The following is a 22,187-nucleotide window of genomic DNA, read 5'->3' on the forward strand; positions in this document are numbered from 1 at the left end:
CCTGACGATTTAGGGATTGTAAAATTCAGAGGAAAGGATGCACTATAAACCTTTTTTAAAAAGGAATCAGAGAGGGGAAACACATTGCAATGTTTTCAGTAAAAAAAAAAGTAGCTGAAGCTATCACCAGACATTAGCCTAGAGTCTGGGATAAAAAGACACCAAGTGTCTGGATCAGGTCACAACTTGCCATGGGCAAAGCAAATCTGCCCTCCCTGACTTGCAGTGACCTGCGCGTCTGTCAGTCAGCGAGCGCCTCACCCCAATGAGACTCAGCACAGCTGACAGGCCAGTCCTATGTGCCAATTCAGCAGAAAGGTCCCTTTGAACAGCAGACCCACCAGACAAAGCTGTGTTCTCACTTCCAAGGACTAACCATTCCCTGCCAGAGCCACGTGGCTATCCTTCATATCTAAACTGGTTCAGAATTCAGTGGTTAAGCAAACATCAGTCATCAAATAATCACTAAGCTCTCACCATAAGTGATTTAAAAAGCCATTCATGGTTTCAAGGCATCAACCTCTATGTCATCTGGGGGGTTATTCTAATCATCTGCTAGCAAACCTACTCTTTTCTAACTTCATTAGGAAATTAACTTCAAAGATTGCATCCTGGGTTTCAATGTTCCCTGAGAGCCTTTTAGTCCTCAGGGGCTTCCATCTCACTTGCTAAGCAGCCAGGCCAAGCTCGTTGGCACGGAACTGCATGGACAGCCAGAAGAGTGGTCATCCCTTTGCACATGCCACTCTGGGAGCGTGCCCTAGGGAAACTGTGTAAAACACGGGGAAGCATACACGCTGCTGGGTCATCCAAACAATATCTATACCAATGAAATGTTGGACACCGCTCCTTTATCAAACAGTAGAAGAATAATTAAGGCAATTATGCTATCGTGTCTTGATGGAGTAGTCTGAAATCCTTACAATAGGAATGCGGGTGTAGGAAATTCAAAAACAACCAGTAACAAAAATCCTTGCGAGTAGACCCTGGCAAAGGGAGGAGAGGTCCCCAGCCTTGCTATGTCTCATAACACAGGCATTGAGTGGAGGGGATGTCCCCCAGCACCCCCAAGAGCAGGACGCAGCTCAGGCCCGGCAGCGAGTCCCAGCAGGGAGTACCGGCGAAGCCATAGTCTCGCAGGGCAGGCAAAACTCAGACTGCTCAGGACCTGCTCTGATGAGAGCTCCTCCTTCCCGGATGTCACTCCTGAACCCACCTTCAAGCTACAAAAAAGTGAGCTAAAAGCAATACCTGGCTCTCAAACCCTAGCTCAGCAGAAGGGAGAAAAGTGGTCTCAGACAAGAAGGAGGGGGGCATCAGCACAAGTTTTACAAGAAGGAGGGGACATCAATACAGTTTTATGTCCCTCGGATCAAAGCAAACTGAGGGCTGGAGCTGCCCACTCCAGGCAAGTTCTCCTATTCCAGGGAACAGCAGGCCCTGAGAGGCCACAGGGCCAGAATGGGGTATGGCAAAGTTTTCTCAGCATCCGCTCTTTGTTTCCAGGCATTTTCATTTCTTTCCCTGTCTCTCACTCCCCAAGGTCATGAGCTTTGGTCCCGACGTTCTATCCCTGACTGGCAGCCCTAGTCCATCTGCAATGGGGAGGAAGGAAGGGAGGAGAGGAAGAGCAAAGAAGCCTAGACAAGCGAGACCTCTCCAAAAGTGAGAAGGCAAAAGCACCACCTGGGCCACAGAGAACAGTCTGAGCAGGATGCCAGGTCCGGATTCCCTTGACCCCGAATTAAAGGTAGCCAAGGACGGAAAGGGGCTTCAGCAATGAGGCCTCCGCCATCCGATCACAACCGCTAGGAGGGAGATGGGGGCCTGGGGAAGAAGGAGGAACGCAGGAGTTGAAGCAGACAAGGCTATGGGGGAGCCCGGGCTGGGAACCGTGCACTGGGGAGAGCCTGCGCTGCTGCTCCGCGGGGCTGCGAGGCCGCGGGCCTTCAGGTGGGCTCTGTGCGGCGGGAGGAGCCAGGGCGAAGGTCCCGCCCACTGCCGCGGTTCCTCCGGTCCTTCAGGCCAGCAAGGCGCCCCACTCTGCTCCCTCCTCCACCCTATTCGGCCCGCCTTTCAAGACCGCGGGTGTTCCTAAACCGGTGCCACCACTTCTTGCCATGGGGCCTTAGTGAGCTATATACTTAACGTCTCTGCGCCTGGATCTCCTCATTGCAAAACGAGGATACCTAAGGGCAGATTGTTGGGCAAGTCTAGTGAGTTCCCTGCGTGCAAAGCTCTTAAACGAGGACAGGGATCCGTGTTGCACGTTAGGGGAAAACTGGCTTTAATACTCTCTCCTTTGAGATCGCCTCTCTCTACCCTTTTCCTAGCCGGGATAAGGCGTGTCCTTCTCTGGCCGGCTCTCCCCATGGGCTTTTCCAGACCCGCCCACCCGCGGGCGCCGCCTGGGGGCGCAGAGTGGGGTGGGCACCGGCCGCACGTCCGGGGGCGCGCTAGGGGGATGAGAGGAGGGTGGGGAGCAGGGTGGGGAGCGGGGTACAGATCAGGCGCACTAAGCAGGGTCCCAGCGGAGAGTGCTGGGTGCTCCCCACAAAGAACGAAAGCTGGCGGCGGGCGTTCGGCGGCGTCCCGGGGCGTCGGAGAGGCCCTGCCTGCACCCTCCTAGCTCGGGGTCCCGGCGCGCGGCTGCCGGGGAGGTGGAAAGGCAGGGAGACCCCGGGCTCCCGGCAGGCGGTTTTCCGGACGGTGTCGAGTGGCGCGGGGCCCCGGGAGCTGGTGCGACAAGCCGCCCGGCTCGGCGAAGCGCGCGCTCCCGTGGCCCCTGCTCCGCGCGGCGGGAATGGCTCAGCACCCACCCGAGACCCGGGGAGCGAACTGTCCGGGAGGGTCGCCTGCCGAAGTCCGGATCGAAGGAAGGCGAGAGGCAGGACAAGGCTGAAGGGAGGCGCCGGGAGCGTCTTTGCCGAGAGCGGCTCGTTGGTCTAGGGGTATGATTCTCGCTTCGGGTGCGAGAGGTCCCGGGTTCAAATCCCGGACGAGCCCAAGCTCTTTCTTTTTCCTCTCCCTTTCACTCTGAAACTGAAACTAAAAAACAGTTTTTTCCTCCCCGACTCGGCCCACTTAATGGTTTAAATTCAACTACTCCGGCCTGGAGCTCAAACGCTGATCGTCTTGATTTTGAGAAGCAAGGCATCAATCAAAGGAGATCGATTCGTACAATATACGGTGACCGTGCGTCCGAGAGTGAGGCATGACAATTGCTTTAAAACAGACGCCTCGTGAGGAACCCAGGCCCACCCAGCACCTCCCAACTGCAGCAGGGGAACCCGGGGGACGGCGAGCCGAGCTCCTCCAGCCGACGCCCAGCCCGGCGGGTGGAGGACGTTCCTGGCGGGGACCTGCGGAAAGCGCACCCCGCTTGCGGGCGACCCAGCGCGGAACTTGGCGTCCGCTGCACACGCGCTCCACTCCGGAACCGGCCCGGGTGGGGATCGCGTCTGCAGAGGGCTACATTGCCAGCACGCTTCTCTACGTTGTCACGTTACATCTTTTCGTGGTATTGAAACGTCACGGGTGCTTTCGATTCAGAGAGCAAACACAAAATCTCGATTTAGTGTTTTTGCAACAACACATATTACATTTGTCGAACCTATTCCAAAATTAATGTACTCTAAACTGTTTAATTCACTGAAGAAAAAGTGGGCTCGTCCGGGATTTGAACCCGGGACCTCTCGCACCCTAAGCGAGAATCATACCCCTAGACCAACGAGCCACCGTGCTATAACGTTACAGCCATGACAAAGGAAAGTGAACCTACTTAGTCCCGCGCCCCCAAGTGGTTATTTGTATAATTGTGCTCATTTCCTTCAGCTATTTGTAATGTTCCGTTCTATAGTTACTTTTCTTTTTTCTTACTTTTCTCTTTTGATCCTTGTAAACCAGTGACACAAAAGAAAACAACGGTGTCATTACCAATGTGATCTTTACCTCACCTCGAAAACTATAGTTCTGTTTAGATTCATGGCTAATAAATTGCAAGGAGTGTGTGGAAATGTCCCTGTGGCAGTCCCATTCCAGACTCCAGCCCTTACTGAGCTCTGGTTGTTTGTTGCACTTCCCAACAACAGTAAAATTGTCCGTTTCTTGCCCCTACCTTTGCATTCAAAGCACCGCCTTTCCAGCCTTACAAATTTCCTTCTCTGTGTCTTGACTCAAACTGTTCTCTTTGGCTGGACAGCCCCTTTCCTTTTGTATAAATCCCAAACTCCTGCCTTCCCAGGAAAAGATCCTTTAACACATTAAAACTCCTTTAATCATAACTTGCTGGAAGACACACCAACACCAACACTGAATTCTACTGTATAACTGGCAACTAATTTTATAACTGGTCATAATTGGTGCCCAATTGTCCCAATATCTTTAAGGCATGCCTTATTTACTATATTTTAAAAAAAATTTAAATATTATCAAGGCTTATGCTAGTCAAGAATGAGTAATCGCTGAATGACCCAAATTCCTTAACAAACCAAATTTTGGTACTTGGACCATCAGTCATTGTGAATTGTCACTAGGGTGACTATCTTAAATAGACCTATTCATTTATTTTATTTCATATACCGTTCATTCATCCAATAAGCTCATTCATTCAACAAACATTTAGAAGCACTACATGCCAGACACTGAATTATCAACTCTCTTCCTATGTTTTGACACCAGTAAATCATAGTTGTGGAGCTCTAACATGAAGACCTGCCCTTGTTTTATTTGAAATTGTCCTTTAGACCTTCTTAGTCTTTAGTTCTTCTCAGAGCTCAAGGCAAAGAGGGTAAGAATACACTTTAAAATGTTAATTCATTCTAGATACCAGGGCAGTTTATTCATCAAACTGACCTGGAAAATAAAAATGTGCCCTGAACACTTGAGACATTTATATTCCCCCAGAATGAGGGACTAGAAAAGGTAACTTGTGAAGTAAAATAATGTAACTACTTCAGACTTCTGAAAATCTCTGTCTCTGCAGTTATTAAAAGGACTCTCCCCCTTTCCCACTTGAATTTACTAGTTATTTTCAAGTTTTGTTTTGCTTTTTTGTTTGTTTTTCCTTACTCCTACTTCTCTCTAGTGACTGAAAAAGAGTTTGTCTTTTCCTCTGAGGGCTCTACTAGACTAGAGTATCCCATTTGCCCTTCACAACAATGAAGGCAGACTGACAGTAACAAAACTCAAGATACCCACTGCCAAAGGAACTCACAGTGGGGAAGCGTCTCTCCTGCAAAGAGGAATGCCTGTGACCCTCTGCAGGGATACATCCTTTCCTGGTGAAGGAATGTGAGATATGGATGGCCGCAGGGCACAGAAGATAGGGGATCTCCAGAGACACTTTACCCCAGTCACAGTGAATGAAGAGGCCTGGTGATGTGTCTTTTATAACAACACCTCTCAAGGACCACAATTACTCTTGTTATCCAAGTTTGGTGCCTCTGTGCCCAGTGACAACAGAGACAATAGAGCTCTTTCAGATTTTCAAAAAATAAAAAATAAACAAAACAGTTTTTTTTCTAGTAAAAATGCAACCCTTTTCCTGGATTAAGATGTTCTTTCCTTAGAAATGTCAACGAACCTGATTTCACTTCAGGTAAAATCATTCTCTGCGTGGCCTGGGATTCACCTTTCACCCTATCTGATGTTCAGCTCAGTGTTCCAGGAACCTCTGGTTATCACCACCCACAGATGACAGCATTCCAACTGTCCTCTGGCAACAGATCTTAGAATACCAGGAAGGAGGGAATGCCCGTGAAAACAGGGGTTGGAGAGAATTCTCCCACCATCACAATGATCTGTTGGAATTTTTGGTGCCTGTCACCCTTTTCCTACTGTTTCCCACTAATTCCCAGCTCTAGAAAATTCTGCTCATGTATATTTGTCAACACTGGAGGATCCTGAGTATCCCTTATCTCATCTCTATTAAGAGAAGACATCAAGTCCCGAGGGGTTCCCATGGTAGACTCCCTCTTATTAGTCCATTTATTGTGCACTGTAGGGAACAGGAACTCAGCGAGGCCCATGGGCCTGTGCCCTGGTATCTGAAGGCCTCTGCATGTGACTTTCCTTATCATTGATTCTAGTGGGGGAGGGGGGCTCTTCCCCAAGAAGCCCATTCCTTTCAGAGGCAGCAGCCCTTTGGAAAGGACCTTTCTGACTTGTTTGGAAGTCTTCCATTGATTCTATTGTATCGCTTGAGCTAGAAAGAGAAGTTTCCAGGAGGGAGGAGGAGGTTTGCTGAATGAGATCCTCAGGTTAGTAGCAAGATTGGAATTCAAGGAGGGTTCTTCCATTTACTATCTCCACAGATCAAAAATCACAGTACAAGGACAACTGTGAAAATAACCTTACATGGTATTTTCTCTTTGTAACCTCTCTAGACTAATTCAATGAACATTCACTTATTCATTCAACAGCTATTTACTACTTACCGATGGTCTGATATGGTTTATTGTGGAAGCACTTTGTTCAGGTGGCCCGTTCACCCTCCCACTGCGCCAGATGGCTGTCTCACTGCCTTCTGGTGGACCATCTGGGTGGCCTCTAAGCCCCATATGCTATACCCATGGTCCAGGTCATTAGCTTTCCTCACAGGCCAGGTCCACCTGGGATCTTAGTCTCTGAGAACTGGAAGCATCATCCTCCACTTAGGCTAGAAAGTGGAGGTCACAGCTTTTCTCTTAATGAAACTCACCACTCCACATATGCGCGGTTCTGCTGTTCTCTTTCTGAAATGCTTCTCCGGGATTGTCTTTCTCTCCTCCCCCGCTGACAATACCTATTGCCTGGACTCTGCACATGGCCCCCCTTCCATCACTCCCCACCTTGTACGGAATGAGGACTGCCCAAGGCCCTCTGACCACAGCCCGCTCCTCTCCCTTCCCCCTTATCCCCTCAGTGCTTGGCAGTGCCAAACCACACTGTGTCCTGGGCCTATTTGATACCGCTTTCCCGCTTCCAAGTTGGCTTCTCCTGTTTCTCTCTGGAGAACCGGTCTTCATATTCTAAAATCCACCCCCCTTCCACCCTAGGCTACTTCCTTGGTGCATCTTTCCTGACCCATCCCGGGCCAGCCATTCTCAGAAGAGGCAGGATGGGTGTCCAGGTGCAGCCCAGGCAGAGGCGAAGCTTCCCACATTACACGTGTCTCTGAGAACCACTGTCCCTGCCGGCCTTGGAGTCTCCTTTAGTTGCCCTTGTCCTCAAGCACTTTGCACGTTTAGTCCAGCCCTCGCTTGTCGGCACTGGTGGCCCCTGTGCTATTAAGAAGAGTCACTTCTGGGTGTCCAACACCCACCGCACTTAGTAGTTACTTTACTTAATGCGCTTGTAGCCTTTCCAACAACTCATAACATTCCAGAGAAACACCAGAAGGTTCTTGCCGAGAGAAAGAGCGCAAAATGTCTCTGTCGGGCTTTTTCCGTTTTCTCTCTCTAATGACCCAGTCCAACCCAACAAAACAGAACCTTCCCAAATTCCAACAACGGAATTAATAAAGAACTCGGGGGGCTACTCACCCAGCAGGGTGCAGTCATGTGCCCACAACAGCCTTTCAGTCAGTGATCCAACACAGAAAGGCCGGGTCCTCTGTCAGATTCTGTTCCTACTGCCTAGTGATGTCATAGCTGCTCTGCCGTTGCAGCTGCCGTGGGAAGCATGCGTGACGTCACGACGTAGCCGCAGTGATGTCGTAAAGCAATGTGCCCCCCCACACACACATGTTTGTGGCGGTCTGGGTGCGTGCAAGCCTACCAGCTGCCCTGCCTATAAAAGTGTAATCCTGGTTGGGTAGCTCCGCTGGTTGAAGCAATGTTGCTAAGCTTGTGGGTTTGATCCCTGGTCAGGGTGCGTATAAGAACCAACTGATGACAGCATGAATAGATTGAGCAACAAGTTTATGTTTTTCTCCCTTCTCTAAAATCTATGAATGAATTTAAAAGATGTTTAAGTGTCGTATACTGTATACAATTATGTATATAGTACATGATACTTGATAATAAATAACTATGTTACTGATTTTATGTATTTACTGTACTTTTTATTGTCATTTTAGAGCAGGGGTCCTCAAACTTTTTACACAAGGGGCCAGTTCACTGTCCCTCAGACGGTTGGAGGGCCAGACTATAAAAAAAAAACTATGAACAAATCCCTATGCACACTGCACACATCTTATTTTAAAGTAAAAAAACAAAACGGGAACAAATACAATATTTAAAATAAAGAACAAGTAAATTTAAATCAACAAACTGACCAGTATTTCAATGGGAACTATGCTCCTCTCACTGACCACCAATGAAAGAGGTGCCCCTTCCGGAAGTGCAGCCAGGACGGGATAAATAGCCTCAGGGAGCTGCAGTAGTTTGGGGACCCTTGTTTTAGAGTGTACGTTTTCTACTTATAAAAACAGGGCAGTTTGCTGTGACACAGTGTGCGGCTTGCCCCTGCAGCAGTCCCAAGACATATCGAGTTTTCCTCTGAGTCTCTTGTTGCATCACTTTCTCCTGGTTGCATTGCTTACTCTCGTGGTGTTTGGTACAGTGACGTGCTGTGCAGGCTTGTATAGCCCAGCAGCAGTAGCCTGGGTGTGTCCTGGGCTGTACCATCCAGGTGTGCACAAGTGCCCTCGATGGTGTTCCCACACCATGAAATCGCCAAAGGACGCATTTCTCAGAAAGTACTTCTCCTTCTCCGCCCCCACCCCCCTCCCTCCGCCCGGCATTCAGCAGTGAATGGCTGTATTTTGAGTTTGCTGTTCTACAAAGCTAGTAGGTTAAAACAGCAAAAACCTCAGGAAGGGCATTCATAAGACTGAGTCTAGACAGAACCCTGAAATGAGAGTTGGTATCTGAGTTCTCTCACCATAGTGTTCCCCTTTTCAGCCTTATCAATGGTTTCAAACTTGCTTCCTTCCCTCGCTCTATCCACCTCCTACCTGGATTTCACACTCTCATCTACCTCCTCCTCCTATCCCTCCGGCTTTCCCTTTTGTAAACTAGTCTCATAAGGATCCTGCGAAACACTTTTCAGAATTTATTGGGCCACCAGTAAGTGGCGACACTGCTCTGGGCCAAGGTGCTGTGCAGGGTCAGCCGAGGCATTTCAGCGTCAGGGTAAGGAACTTCCCGGATCCGGTTTTTATTGATAACTGGAGGGACGGTTTATTTGCAAAAGCAAACCAATTAAAAAGCACCTTCGTGTTCCAGGTAGTAGGAGTTTCCAGTTTCCATCCCTTAATTAAGCCGAAAAGGGATTTCCTAAGAGGAGATTCAGGCAAGATGGAGACTTCTTAAACTAGCAGAATTCTCAAACTGCAACACGTAAGTTACCCAGTTCACGCAAAGGACAGGCCTTGGGTACCGGGCAAAGGCGAGATGTGTAAGAGCTGGGCAAAGGGGAGATGTGTTAAAGCAGAAGTCTCTTCCCATCGTACCCCTTATTGTTTTTGTGAATAAACTGCTGTTTCTTTAGATGAGGCTCCCAGAAACCGAGAAGAGCTGACAGGAGGTAGGAGAAGCAAGAGACCCGGGCAAAGATCCGGGACGAGGAGAGACAATGGAGGGATCTGCGGGATGGAACCCTAAGAGAGGCGGAGGGAACACTGGCAGGCAGCCGGGCGGCGGGGACAGATAGGCGGACAGCCACGCAAGCAGAGGGCTGGGCGGCAGCTGTGCAGCCGGGGTCCTAGCCTCCAGCGCCCGGGTGGCAGCCTGGGTGGGATCTCAAGGGGCGTGGCCTCGCCTGACTGGAGAGGTGATGGACAATCATCACCTTCCAATACCTTCCTCCAAGGGGCGCAGAACCGGCCAATGAGAGAACGGCTGGGCGGGACCGAGCCGAGAGCTGGAGGCGGCGGCGGGGCCGGGAGCGGGGGCGCGGCGCGGAGGTGCCACTGGGCGAGGCGGAGGCGAGGCGGAGTCCCTTCCCGGAACCCCTACCGGGAGCCGAGCAGATCACAGTGGGGCCGGGGCCCGACGTGCGGCGGCGGGGCGGTAGCGGAGGACGATGGCCGCGCCCGCCGGAGCCGGAGCAGTGATTGCGGCCGCGGAGCGCGGGCGCTGGCTGTGGCCGGTGCTGGCGGCGGCGCTCGGGCTGTGTGAGTGAGGCCGAGCCGGGCGGGGCTCTGGGGCAGCAGGGGCTCCGGGCTGCGCTCGCCCCTCGCGGGGATCCGGGCCTTGCGCGCCGGCGCCGAGGCCGGGACCGGGCGCGGCCTGCGCGCACGGCGCGGTGGACCCAGCCGGCTGGGAGCGCGGCATCTCTCCCTGCTCTTTCCGGAATCCCCGCATGGGAGAGGCGCGGAGCCCTACCTGCTGGGTCTCGGGGGCCGTGGAGGAGTGGCCCTGCTCTGCGTTCGCGCGGTACCCGCAGTGCTCCCCGCGCGGTGGCCCGGAGCGCCTAGGCCCGCCCGGGATCCCTGTCAGGAACACGGCTTCTGCGTTCTGCACCTTTGGGAGGTGGCAGGTTTTCCATCGCTGAAGCCTTTGTTGGTTCGTTTCCATGCGTTCAGCGACTGTTTTGTTTTGCCTTGGAAGTTCCATTCCCAGTGCTCTCCAATCCATATTTTTAAGCCTCTGGGATGGAAGAGCCCCACAGTCTTCTGTGTTTCATCGCTGGAGTCTGCAGAGCATCGGGGGGTGGGGTGGGGGGGTGGGGGGGGGTTCACATTGTTCAGGGTTAGGATGCAGAGACCTGGGAATGTCACTACAATGACCTGGCTGAAAAGCATTTGGTCCAATCCGTAGTGATTCCAGACACAGTCACCCCAGTTTGACAAGACATAAGATATTTAAAAATCTTTGTTTTAAAAAATCGCTTTTTTTTTTCTTGCCCAATGTCATGGGTCAAACTTAAGGTGAACCTCAGGCTCGATTTATTGAATTGGTTGAGCCGTTTTGTGGACAACTGAAGTGCCCCTGCCATAGGACGTTTTCGTGTTGTTACAGCAGAGTGCGGTAACTTGTTGCTGTCTCAGAATATGGTTGAGTAATGAGAGGGCCAACTCCTAAGACACTTGTAGAGTTTTTCCTTTCTTTTTTTTTTTTTTTTTTTTTTTTTTGCAAAAGTATCATTTGCATCACAGTCACTGAAGACAAGTGTAGTCCATTTCTTTCAGGAGTCTAGTCATTCATTTCTTTTATGGACTCAGCTCCCGCCCTCCCCCACCCAAGGCAGCCTGAGAAGCAATCAATGAACAACTAAAGTGAAACAACTGTGAGTTGATGCTTCTCATCTCTCTCCCCCCCCCCTTCCTACTTGTCTCTCTTATTTAAAAAATAAATACAGTAAACTCTTTCATGGAAAAATCCTTAATGTAATCTTTGGAACCAGGAGAAATAAATAATTAAACCAATGATTCCAGGAGCCATAAAAATATAACTGTAAAAGTTCCCTCACCCTTTGGAGGTTGACATGAAAATATACTTTATATAGATAAGATGCAATCTATTCTGCATAAACATCTCTTCTGAGAAAAAAAGTTAAAAGTGTGCATGCTTGGGATTGGGGCAAGGGTGGGGGAGGTTGCTGGTGATGGTGGTAATATTTGTGTTTTAAGAGAACAAGTAGGAAATAACCTGAATCTAAGGTGTATCAGAAATCTTGTGGGCTGCAGACAGAATTATTGTGCAGGAGCAGTCAGAAGTTGCTACTGAGGACAAGGCAGTCGGGTTGTCCTAATTGAACTCAGAGTGTTAAAAAGTGGCAATACGAAAAACTAAACCTTAACAGATGTTAATATGAAAAGGTCATCAGAATAATAGTAACATACACCTTGGAAATACCTGTCTCTTCAGTAATGAGGCAGGAATGCTGGTATGTAAGAGTCAGCTGCTGGTGTTACCAGTTCATTTTAGAAAAAGACTGAGTGTTTCTTCTTGCCAAGCCGTTTTTTCCCCTAACTGTGGTTACTGTTACTGTATATAACAGTTCTTGTTTTCTGGGAAACCTTGAGTTTGATCCAGGTACAGTTAGTTATTCAACAAACATTCATTGAACACCTTTTAAATAGTGAGCACCAGAGGTATTCCAGGAAGGAGGTATTCCTGCCCTCACATAATTTATTCTTCAGTGGGAGAAGTATGATAAGAAGTCTTTTGATAATGGTGTGCTGTTAGGGCACGAAGAAGGGTCATCTTCTCAGGCCAAAGTTCAAGCCACTGGGGAAACCAATGCAGAAGCTTTGGGCACTGGGGGAGGAAACAGTGTATACGGAGTCATCAATGAACCTGTTGGTATGTCGCTGTGGTGGGAGGAGGTGTGTGTAAGAGATGGTGGGAGTTGAGGCCACAGGAGCCAGCCAGAGGCACTAACTCACAAAGGTCCTTGTTTGCCATTCCTGAGGCTGGAATTACCCTGAAGGCTGTAGGAAGGCCCAGAAAAGATTTCTGTGTCTATTAAGATGGAGGAGCTGGGTTAGAGTGGTAAGAGGCTCACTGGAGGGCAATTGTAACAATCCAGAAGAGGATAAAGACCTGCATGAAAGCAGCCTTGTAAGAGGGGGAGGACATCCTCATGAAACAGTCGGAAAGTAAATTTGATAGGGCTTGAAAATGGATTTGATTGTGGGCTTGGAAGAGGGAGTGTAAGATAATCCTGAGGTTTTGAGTTTGGGAAGCTGGGCATATTTCTTGGAAAGTGGGGCTTTTCTCAAAGGAAGAATAGGGGATGAGGGCATAGAACTGTTGGTGGAAGAAGATGAAGTTACTTTCGGATATGTGGAATTGAAGATACCACGGAGACATCCCAATAGAAATGGGCAAAAAACAGTTGGGTAGATGGCTGGAGGTGAGGGGAATGTTCTGGTTGGAAATACAGGTATAGGAAGGAGCCTTTATGTGGACCGACTACGGGTTGCTGGGATGAGATCACCGAGTGTATTGAAGGAAAGCGCAGAGGGCCAAGGAGTAAGGAGCCTGAAACAGGAGGCGTGGTGGCTAAGGGAAAAGCCAGGAGAGCGTGGTGTCTTGGAAAGCAGACAAGAATGGAGTTTTAGGGAAGAGGACGTGGTTAATGGTGTCAGATGAAGGGAGACTGGATACAATAAGGACTCACTTGATTTGGCGGGAGAATGTCTTTGGGAACCCTTGGGTAGGAATGAGCACAGGACAGGAGGAATCAACTCAGCAATCTGCAGTAAAATGGCAGCACCATCCGCCTGGTTGCCAGTGGTCCACTCCAGGCATTTTAGTCAAAATCACCACTGTTTTTGCCTGTGTTACCCATGTCCCAAGTTCCCCCTCTTGCCTCTTTTGAATCCATTCTTCACATTACTACAGGAATGATTTTTTTCAAATGCACATGAGATTATGTCGCCTTCTTGTTTAAAGTCCTTAGTGGTTTCCCATTGCACTGGGAGGTTCTGCCATCCCAGCTTCTCTGCATGGCACGGCACGGCTGCCGCGGGCTGTGTGATCCTGTTTCTGCCTTTGTCTCTGACTTTGCGGTGGGTGCCCCATGCCCGCTTCCTGCCAGCTTTCTGCTCTTTGACTCTTTTCCACCTCCGGTCCTTTGCCGTTGGTATGTTCTTTCCCCAGAACTGCCCAGAGCCGTCTCCTTTCCATACTTAGCACAAATGCCCCTTTCTCAGAAGGGCCATCTCCAACCACCGTAGGCAGACAGGTCCCCTGTTACCATTTCCTGGCCCTTTACTGCCTTATTCTAATTTCTGACTATTTGATTTTTCTTCTTTTTTTCCCCCTCCATTAGAATCCAGGACAGACACACTGTTCATAGAGGTATCCCTTAGTGCTTTGCATCACGGCTCTGATAGATGCTAATAAGCACTGGTTAAATGGCAGCGAGGCGTAGGCATGTCTTAATAACAGTTTGTTAGAAGTCTGCAATACGTAGGTAGGATTTAGCCTGGCACATTGTCAGCACCCGATACGTGTTTATGGCAAGAGGGAATATTTTTCCCAAGTGTGATTTCATGCTTTATCTGATTATTTTCACTCTTTAAGTCCCGTTTCTTATTTCTTCAGGAATGTACAGGATGAACTAACTAACATTCTTTGACTATGTTAAACACCATGACTTTGGAATCACTAGTTATTACATAGAGAAATTGTTTTATCATGTTTGTTGTAGTGCCTGCTTTTATCAGTAGGACTTATCTGGGTTTTTTGATGCCTGTTAACAAAATTTAAACTTGAGATACGGCCCCTGCAGTTGGAAGGTCACAAATCTCATTACCAATCGCTCAGCCTCTTAGTTACAATATTGTTGGGAAACTAAAACAAAGACTTAGAATTTTAAAACAATATTCTACCACTTGTTTTTACCTTCTCTCCAGGATATTCACGAGGCTCAGTTACTCCCAAAGTAAGAAAGACAGACATTAAAGTGAGAGAAATATGTGAAAAATACATAAAATGCAAATTTGTGTTTTTACAAAGTCTTAAGTCACTGTTCGACCAAATGAACACCTCTAGGGTTCCAGGCACGGTTGGAAGTTCCAGGTTCAGCTGGGAGCCTTGATCCTGGTGGGAGGTGGCAGACAGCTTGTACATCACACAGAGTACCAAGGGACCCATTCAACTCCTGACGGTTACCACTTTGAAAACATGATTCACCTCTTAAGAAAGTTTGCAATCATTAAAAAAATAACGCAATACTTACTTGCATCACAAAGTAGATATTTTTTAAATTGACAAAGGTTACATTATGGGATTTCATTTGTGGTTGACCTTTCCTACTAAGTTTTTTTTGTTTGTTTGTTTGTTTGTTTTGTATTTTTCTGAAGCTGGAAACGGGGAGACAGTCAGACAGACTCCCGCATGCGCCTGACCGGGATCCACCCGGCACGCCCACCAGGGGCTACGCTTTGCCCACCAGGCGGCGATGCTCTGCCCCTCCGGGGCGTTGCTCTGTTGTGACCAGAACCACTCTAGCGCCTGGGGCAGAGGCCAAGGAGCCATCCCCAGCACCCGGGCCATCTTTGCTCCAATGGAGCCTTGGGTGCGGGAGGGGAAGAGAGAGACAGAGAGGAAGGGGGGGGGTGGAGAAGCAAATGGGCGCTTCTCCTATGTGCCCTGGCCGGGAATCGAACCCGGGTCCCCCGCACGCCAGGCTGACGCTCTACTGCTGAGCCAACCAGCCAGGGCCCTAAGTTTTGTTTTAGATGTGACAGAGGCCCTGGATGGTTAGCTCAGTCAGAGTCATCTCGAAACACCAAGGTAGTGGGTTTGACCCCATCTGGGTACAGACGGGGAAGTGACCCAATGAATGCACAACTAAGTGGGACGACAAATGAATGCTTCTTTCCCCCTTTTCTCTCTATCTCTCTAAAATCCATCAAAAATTTAAAAAAATAGCCTGACCTGTGGTGGCGCAGTGGGATAAAGCGTCGACCTGGAAGTGCTGAGGTCGCCGGTTCGAAACCCTGGGCTTGCCTGGTCAAGGCACATATGGGAGTTGATGCTTCCTGCTCCTCCCCCCCCCTTCTCTCTCTCTGTCTCTCCCTCTCCTCTCTAAAATGAATAAATAAATAAATAAATTTAAAAAAAAAATTTAAAAAAATAAATAAATGTGATTGAATCAGAGAAAAACTTGTTATACACAGCTTGATACAAATGCAGGGTGGGGCAAAAGTAGTTTCCAGTTGTGAGTACACGAAACAAAGTTTATTCTTGTATGATTATTTATTCCTTGTTATATTATTTTCCATAGGAACCGTTGCAAACAACCTACTTTTGCCCCGCCCTGTCCCTCTGCCTCGCCTCTATCTATGTAGTAAATGCTGGTCTACCTGCTGAATGCTCCCCCCCCCCCATTACTTTCTCTCCCCACCCCCACCCTTTCCTTCCCCTGGAGGGTTAGGATCTTCCAACTGGAGCTGGAGGGTGTTGTTAGTTAAATTGTCTCTTTTATCTGAGAATTTGAATTCTCTGTAACTATACACAGCTCCATCTCTGTCTACCAAAACCTTGGAAAGGTTTTACTCTTGCTTCTAAGACCACCACTGTCATCTAAAAGAGAACAAACGGTTTGCTTTGGCATAGGTGTCATTATAATTTGGTCTTCAATACTCATTGGAGGGAATTTCATTTATGACAACTAGCAGCCTCTCCTGAGGTCTTGAGTATCAGATGGCTCTGGGTCTTGGTCCCTAAGACTGGTGTAAAGAGGAATATCCTGAGAGCTACTCCTTTCTGCCTTTCCTGTGTATGTTGCCAAGTGCTTGACATTAGCAATGCCCAGGAGACTAAACCCAAACCCTTGGAATTTTGACAGCCAGCAGAAGGTGGAGGTCAGTTGGCTTTGTGAGTATTCGGAGTGCTTAAATGGAGACATTGCCATTGCCTCCTGGGACATTTATATCTTTGCCCTTCAACCTCTTTGTTTATTCATTATCTTTTTTAATGCACGGGACCAGTAATATTTTATTCACTGATAACTTTCCCTTGGTTCTATTAGGCTTTTATCCAAGAACGGAAGGATGGCTTCTTGATAGAGTCTTCTTAACTAAGTTACCCTTTTTTTTTCTTCTTTCCAAACTCAGTCTTTTTAGAAATGGTGAGACTTGCTAATACCTCTGATCTACTGTCAGGGCCTGTAGCTTGAGGAGTTTTTCTAGCAACTTGATACATTGTTACCCTGTTCTTAAAATTTAACTAATTGGGGTTAGAAATGCAGTATGTCTTTGCTGAGCCTGAGTTATTTGTTGTTGTAGCTAAGATGGCCCACAGAATGACATGGTGACCCGAGCTTCCTTAGTGTGCTTCTGTAACCAACTGAACAAAATTTGCTAAATTTGCAATGAACATTTTCTATCCAGGGACTCAGAGTAGACTCAGAGACTCTACTTGGGGGTCTGAGGAACTTATTTTGTGCAATTTAAAACCATGTTTAAAAATGCTTTTATCAAAATTAAGAAATGTATTTTTTTTAATATTAAAGAGGACAGTGTGGAGTTATGTAAATTTACCATAATCATGAGCTTCTTCCAGATAGTTAAATATAGATACAAATACAGATGATATGTCTGTCTATCTATCTAATTTCTTTTTTCAGCCAGGTATAACTCCTGTTTCTTAGCCCATGAGAATTTGGACATAAAACTAGATTCATGCTATATCTTTTCCCTTCCTTCATTTGAGTGCTTGCTATGAGCCAAGTCTCTGCTAAGCAGTTTATATGCATGTCTTATATATTCCTTACAACTTTGGGTGATAATTATTATTTTACTAATTTCAGAGATGAGGGAACTGAGTATCAGACAGGTTGTGTAACTTGTCCAAGGTCACACAGACCTTAGTAAGAGTTGAGCATCTACCTCTAAAGCATATATTTGCAACCCACTCTGCTATATTGTGGAATTTCTCTTTGAAAGTCTCCAACCATTTTGGAGGGGAGGCTTCTTGGTTCCTTAAATGTTTACAGAGAGTGCTTTAACTGCCCCAGAGTATCCACCGATTTCTTTCTTTGTGTGGTGACCTTTCTGCCAAGAACCCGGATGCCCTGGTGCTGCTGACTTGCCCTGGAGGGAGGAAGCTGCCATGCTAAAGCCATTGTCACTGAGGATAGAGCCAGTACCAGCCAGTGCTCTTGACATCTCCTTGGGGGCTAATGTGTGGCTCTTGTAGGTTCTTCTCCTTTTTCCACTGCTCCTTCTGGCTAGGACCCTGCAAACAAATCCTTTTAACTGAGTGGCTGGCGCTATATTAGACTCAAGAAGCAGTAGTGTGGACCAAGCCACCGAGCCTTACCTCTTTGCCTCCAACTTTGTCTATTCGCCCCTGGTGGGCGTGCCGGGTGGATCCCGGTCGGGCGTATGCGGGAGTCTGATTGTCTCTCCCCGTTTCTAGCTTCAGAAAAATACAAAAAAACCCCCGCAGCTCCATGTGTAGGACTCTCCTTTCCAAACTTCTCCTCCCCTGTCCTCCGTCCTCTCCCCTCCCCTCCACTGGCCATTGTTCTCAAAATTACTCAGTGGCGCCCACTTCCCACAGGATCAGGTTCCAACATCTCAGCCTGCGTTTCCAACTTTAAAAGCTTTCTTCTGCCCCAGCCAAAATGCTCTACATAATTCATGTGTCAACACCATCGCGTGTTTTTCTATCTCCGCAAAATGTCCTCCCTGTCGGGCTGCCTTCGTTCTTCTCAGTTCCAGATAAGATTCAAGTGCGTTTCCCATATCACACTCCCCGACCTCTTCATTGTTTGAACTTGGTGCATTTGCTACTTGAGGGGGATGCTTTAGTAGGGTCTCTTTTTTAAGGAAAGATCAGGTGGTATGATGAAGAGATAAATGACAGGCCTGGCGACATGTGATCCCTGTCCGGTGGGCTGCTTCTCTGGAGCCTGCTGTGGACGCCCGGTGCTGGTTGCATATGTGCTTGTGGACACGTGGACGTCAGCATGTAGTGTCTGAGTCTGCAGCACGAGACCTTTTATTTGCTCGTCAGTAAATGAATTGTTTAATTGATGCGATCTTTCCTGTTCTGTTGTAACAAAGCCTGCATCTCAGCAGGGAGGGGGCGGTTTCCATTCCTCTCATAGTGTACTTCCTGTGGATGGGGGGGAGGCTTTGAACCCTTCCTGGCCCTGATAGATTGGTGCTGATTAATCAGGACTTCTTGCCAGATTTTTCTAAGAGCCACAGAGAGCTTGATGGGAGTTAGGTGTCCACTTAAGGGTAAGTTTGTCTCTTCCATTTATCATATTTTAGGGTGGAGAAAAGGTGCGTATACAACATATTTCGTTACTTTAACCATAAGTCCGCGTTATAGGAACCCTAGAAATGCAGCTGTTGTCAGGTTATTCGGTCCTTCAGTGGTCTTTGAGAGGTCTCTGGCCACCAGGGAGTATCCTGTGTATTGGGCAGACGATGGCCAAGTGAGATGGAGCTCAGCCCTCGAGGAGCTGTGAGGCTGGCCGAGGAGCTGCGACTGTCTGCAGTAACAGTCCCGGAAAGACTGCTTCCCCCGTGAAGGGGTCGCTTCCATAGACTGCAGCCAGAGAGAGGCAAATAGGAAACATGGAACCATGAGGTCGAAGAGCTGGTCAGATGGGAGGGGGGCTTTCCCAGAGTCATGTTTAGGGGGAGTCTGACTGAGGTGCTGCAGGGTGTTGAAGGCGGGCCCCCTTCCAGGCCGAGGGAGCACACGTGTCACCTGCCCAGAGGTGAGCCCACTGCACCTGGCGAGGAGGTGGGAGCAAGCACAGCGAGCAGACCCCAGCCCACCGGCAGCAGCCCTGCACCCAGTAAAAAGCAGGAAATGGTGATGTTACTCTGAAAAGCCTAGCCTGCCATTGCCATGCTCAGGACTTGGCTTCGTGGAACAACAGGTGAGCTCTGGAGCTGGGCTTTAAGAAATTGACAAGGGCAAATTGGCATCTGAGTGAGAACCCGCCCAGCAGAGAGGCAGGTAGTCGACACAGATCAATCTGAGAGCGCGAACCTATAGCTTTAAAGAGGGTGAAGTATTTCCTCCCCCCTTTAACTCACTTCCCATGTACTTAATCTGTGGTGGGTCTGCCCCCACCTCAGGTTGCCATAGCAGCAGAGGCTGATGTTAACCCTCTTCCTAAACCTGAGAATCTCAAAAACCTAAGCCCACCCCTGGTTAGCAGGCTCCCATCACTAGATTTCCAGGGGACTCCGGCAGCTGTGCTTTAAAGCATCCAGATGTTTGATGCACATTTCATTGGTTCGTGAGATGTATTTTTTTCCCTTGTGAATTTGTTTTTCTTTGGGGGGGAACATAGGGGATGGGGCACTGTGGGTGGTGATACCCCACCAGGGTTCTGTCTGTGCTGATCCTCCTGGGATGGCTTTCGGGGCTTGCTCTGGTGTTTGGAGCTGCTGTTCTTGCTCCCAGAAGCCTCTTCAGGCCCACTGCTCAGCGGCCTCTCCTTCAAAGATTATTTCTTCTTTTTCTTGGGGACATTCCTGTCACCTGCCTCTTCAGGGTCACTAGCTGGTTCCTCTTTAGGGGAAGATTTCTTCCTCTTGGGGAGATATCCACTGCCAGCTGTCTTCTCAAGATGACTACTGACCAGCTCCTCCTGGGAAAGAAGACTTCTTTTTCTTGGGTTTGGATAAAGGGATGGGTGGGTCTTCCATGCCTCTCTCCTGAAAAGCCCCCTGGAGCTTTGGCCTATCCCTCTCTTTGGGTCCTCCTGCCCATGTGTCCTCACGCCCCTGTGGCAGGTGGCTCCTGTTCTATGAAGACACAGTGTGGCGGCAGCCAGCCCCCCCCCTTTTCCTCCTCCGAGCCTTTCTTCTTCCTGTCTATCTCAGCGGCCTCTTCCCCCGACTGAACCGTGGCCTCCTTCGTGACCTCCAGGCTCTTCTGTGGAATCTCTCCAGTCTGGCAGAGGGTAGCTCCTCCTCCACTTGCTCTTGCAGCTTCTCTCCCAACATGCCTGTGGGCACCTCAAGAAGCAATCAGCCTTGGCCAGTTGGCTCAGTGGTAAAGCCTCAGCCTGGCATGTGAATGTCCCAGGTTCGATTCCTGGTCAGGGCACAAGGAGAAGTGACCATTTGCTTCTCTACCTTTCCCCTCCCCCCTTCTCTCTCTCTCTTCCTCTCCCACAGCCATGGCTCGATTGGTTTAAGCAAGTTGGCCCTGGGTACTGAGGATGGCTTCATGACCTCTGCCTCAGGCACTAAAAATAGCTTGGTTGCTAAGCAATGGAACAACGCCCCAGATGGGCAGAGCATCACCCTATAGGGGGCTTGCCAGGTGGATCACGGTGGGGGCACATGTTGGAGTCTGTCTCTTCTGCCTCCCCTGCTCTCAAAAAAATTTAAAAAAAGAAGCAATCAATTCTTGAGGCAGTACTGCATTTGTTTGCCAGGTATCGAGAGATGTGGCTTTTGTTCTTGGCAGCTGCTCAGCCAATGAAGGTGGAGTGGAAAATTGAGTCTGTATTCTGGGGTGTTCTCCCATTGTCCTCAGGGCTCTGGGAACTTGGTCCCTTTTCTGGGCTCTGGGAATCACTCACATGCCAAGACTGGCCATCCTCAGGTGTATTTTTCACCATTGAAATAAACAACAGTGTACACAGACATGAAGTTCTGCACATAATTCAGCTGCTCTGGAGATCACTGCCATGCTAACTAGGGCAACCAGGGTGTTCTTTAGAGGAAAGCAGATTTTTGTAGTTTCTGGGTACATAGTTCCATTTGCAAGTGTATGATTGATTAAGAAGGTAGTGGAGCATGGTCCTGGTCATTTGAAGAAGTCAGGTCCACAAATGTGCACTAATACGTATCTCAAAAGTCAACAGACCTCCACTGAGCGCTCTGCTAGATGCCGGACAACGCTCAGTGTATCTGCTTCAGCACTGTGTGATTACAGTATTATAAGTGAAGTCCTGTATCTCCTTGGTGAGCTGGATGGTGGCTGCAAGTCTAAGATCACCTGAGGACCTTTGAAAAAAACCCTGATGCCCAAGCCATGCCCCATACTATCTAAATCAGAAACCTTGGCGGGGAGGGGCGGGACCCAGGCATCAGAATTGTTTTTTAAATAGACTTTGTTTTTCACAGCAAAATTGAGAGACAGGTTATCTGTACCATATAACCATACTCCCCCCACTCGTGCATATACATAGCCTCCTCCATTGTCAACATCCCCACCCAAGAGGTCCATTGGTTACAATTGATGAACTTTCACTGATACTTCATAATCACCCAAAGTCCGTTGTGAGTACATTAGGCTCACTCTGGTTGTGCAAATTCTGTGTGTTTAGACAAATGTTGGACAGTGTACATCCACCAGTTCAGTATCATACGAAGTATTTTCAGTAGACACCAGTGTTTTGTTTTTTATTTGTTTATTTGTTTGTTTGGTTTTGTTTTAATTGATTTCAGCAAGAGAGGTGGGTGAGAGAGAGAGATGGGAACATCGAGCCGTACCTGTATGTGCCCTCACCAGATATCAAACTGGGAATCGAACCAGCAACCTTTGCACCTCCAGACGATGCTCTAGCGCCAACCGAGCTCTCCAGCCAGGGCTCCACCAGTGTGTTTTTAATGCTTTCTAGGTGATTCCAATGCGCAGCCAAGGTTGAGCACCATTGTACTGCATTGGAGTTCTGGGACTGACTTATGGTCGTGAGTTCTGGGTACCCCTTGTCTGACTTGGGTGTGAAAACTACCTCTGCCTCCTTTGTCCTTTGGGTTTCCCATAAGATTCTGTTTGAGTAAAGAATTCTGTGAAAACTGGGTAATCAGC

At 48.6% G+C, this 22,187-nt stretch overlaps 1 protein-coding gene and 2 non-coding genes across 3 annotated transcripts in view; 2 read left to right on the plus strand and 1 right to left on the minus strand.

Moving 5' to 3' along the window:
- The first annotated feature begins 2,934 nt into the window (after nucleotides 1-2,934).
- Nucleotides 2,935-3,006, plus strand: TRNAP-CGG (transfer RNA proline (anticodon CGG)). The gene has a single exon. It is a non-coding gene; the product is annotated as a tRNA-Pro (tRNA).
- Nucleotides 3,007-3,664: 658 nt separating this feature from the next.
- Nucleotides 3,665-3,736, minus strand: TRNAP-AGG (transfer RNA proline (anticodon AGG)). The gene has a single exon. It is a non-coding gene; the product is annotated as a tRNA-Pro (tRNA).
- Nucleotides 3,737-9,863: 6,127 nt separating this feature from the next.
- MPZL1 (myelin protein zero like 1) overlaps nucleotides 9,864-22,187 on the plus strand; it is a 42,264-nt gene continuing 29,940 nt past the window's right edge. Inside the window, exon 1 of the mRNA XM_066261064.1 lies at nucleotides 9,864-10,099. Within this exon, the coding sequence (XP_066117161.1) occupies nucleotides 10,009-10,099 (91 nt within the window). The 5' untranslated portion in view covers nucleotides 9,864-10,008. The remainder of the gene's footprint in view (nucleotides 10,100-22,187) is intronic.

Source organism: Saccopteryx bilineata, chromosome 2, assembly GCF_036850765.1.
Source record: "Saccopteryx bilineata isolate mSacBil1 chromosome 2, mSacBil1_pri_phased_curated, whole genome shotgun sequence".
In the NCBI taxonomy this organism is placed as follows: Eukaryota; Metazoa; Chordata; class Mammalia; order Chiroptera; family Emballonuridae; genus Saccopteryx; species Saccopteryx bilineata.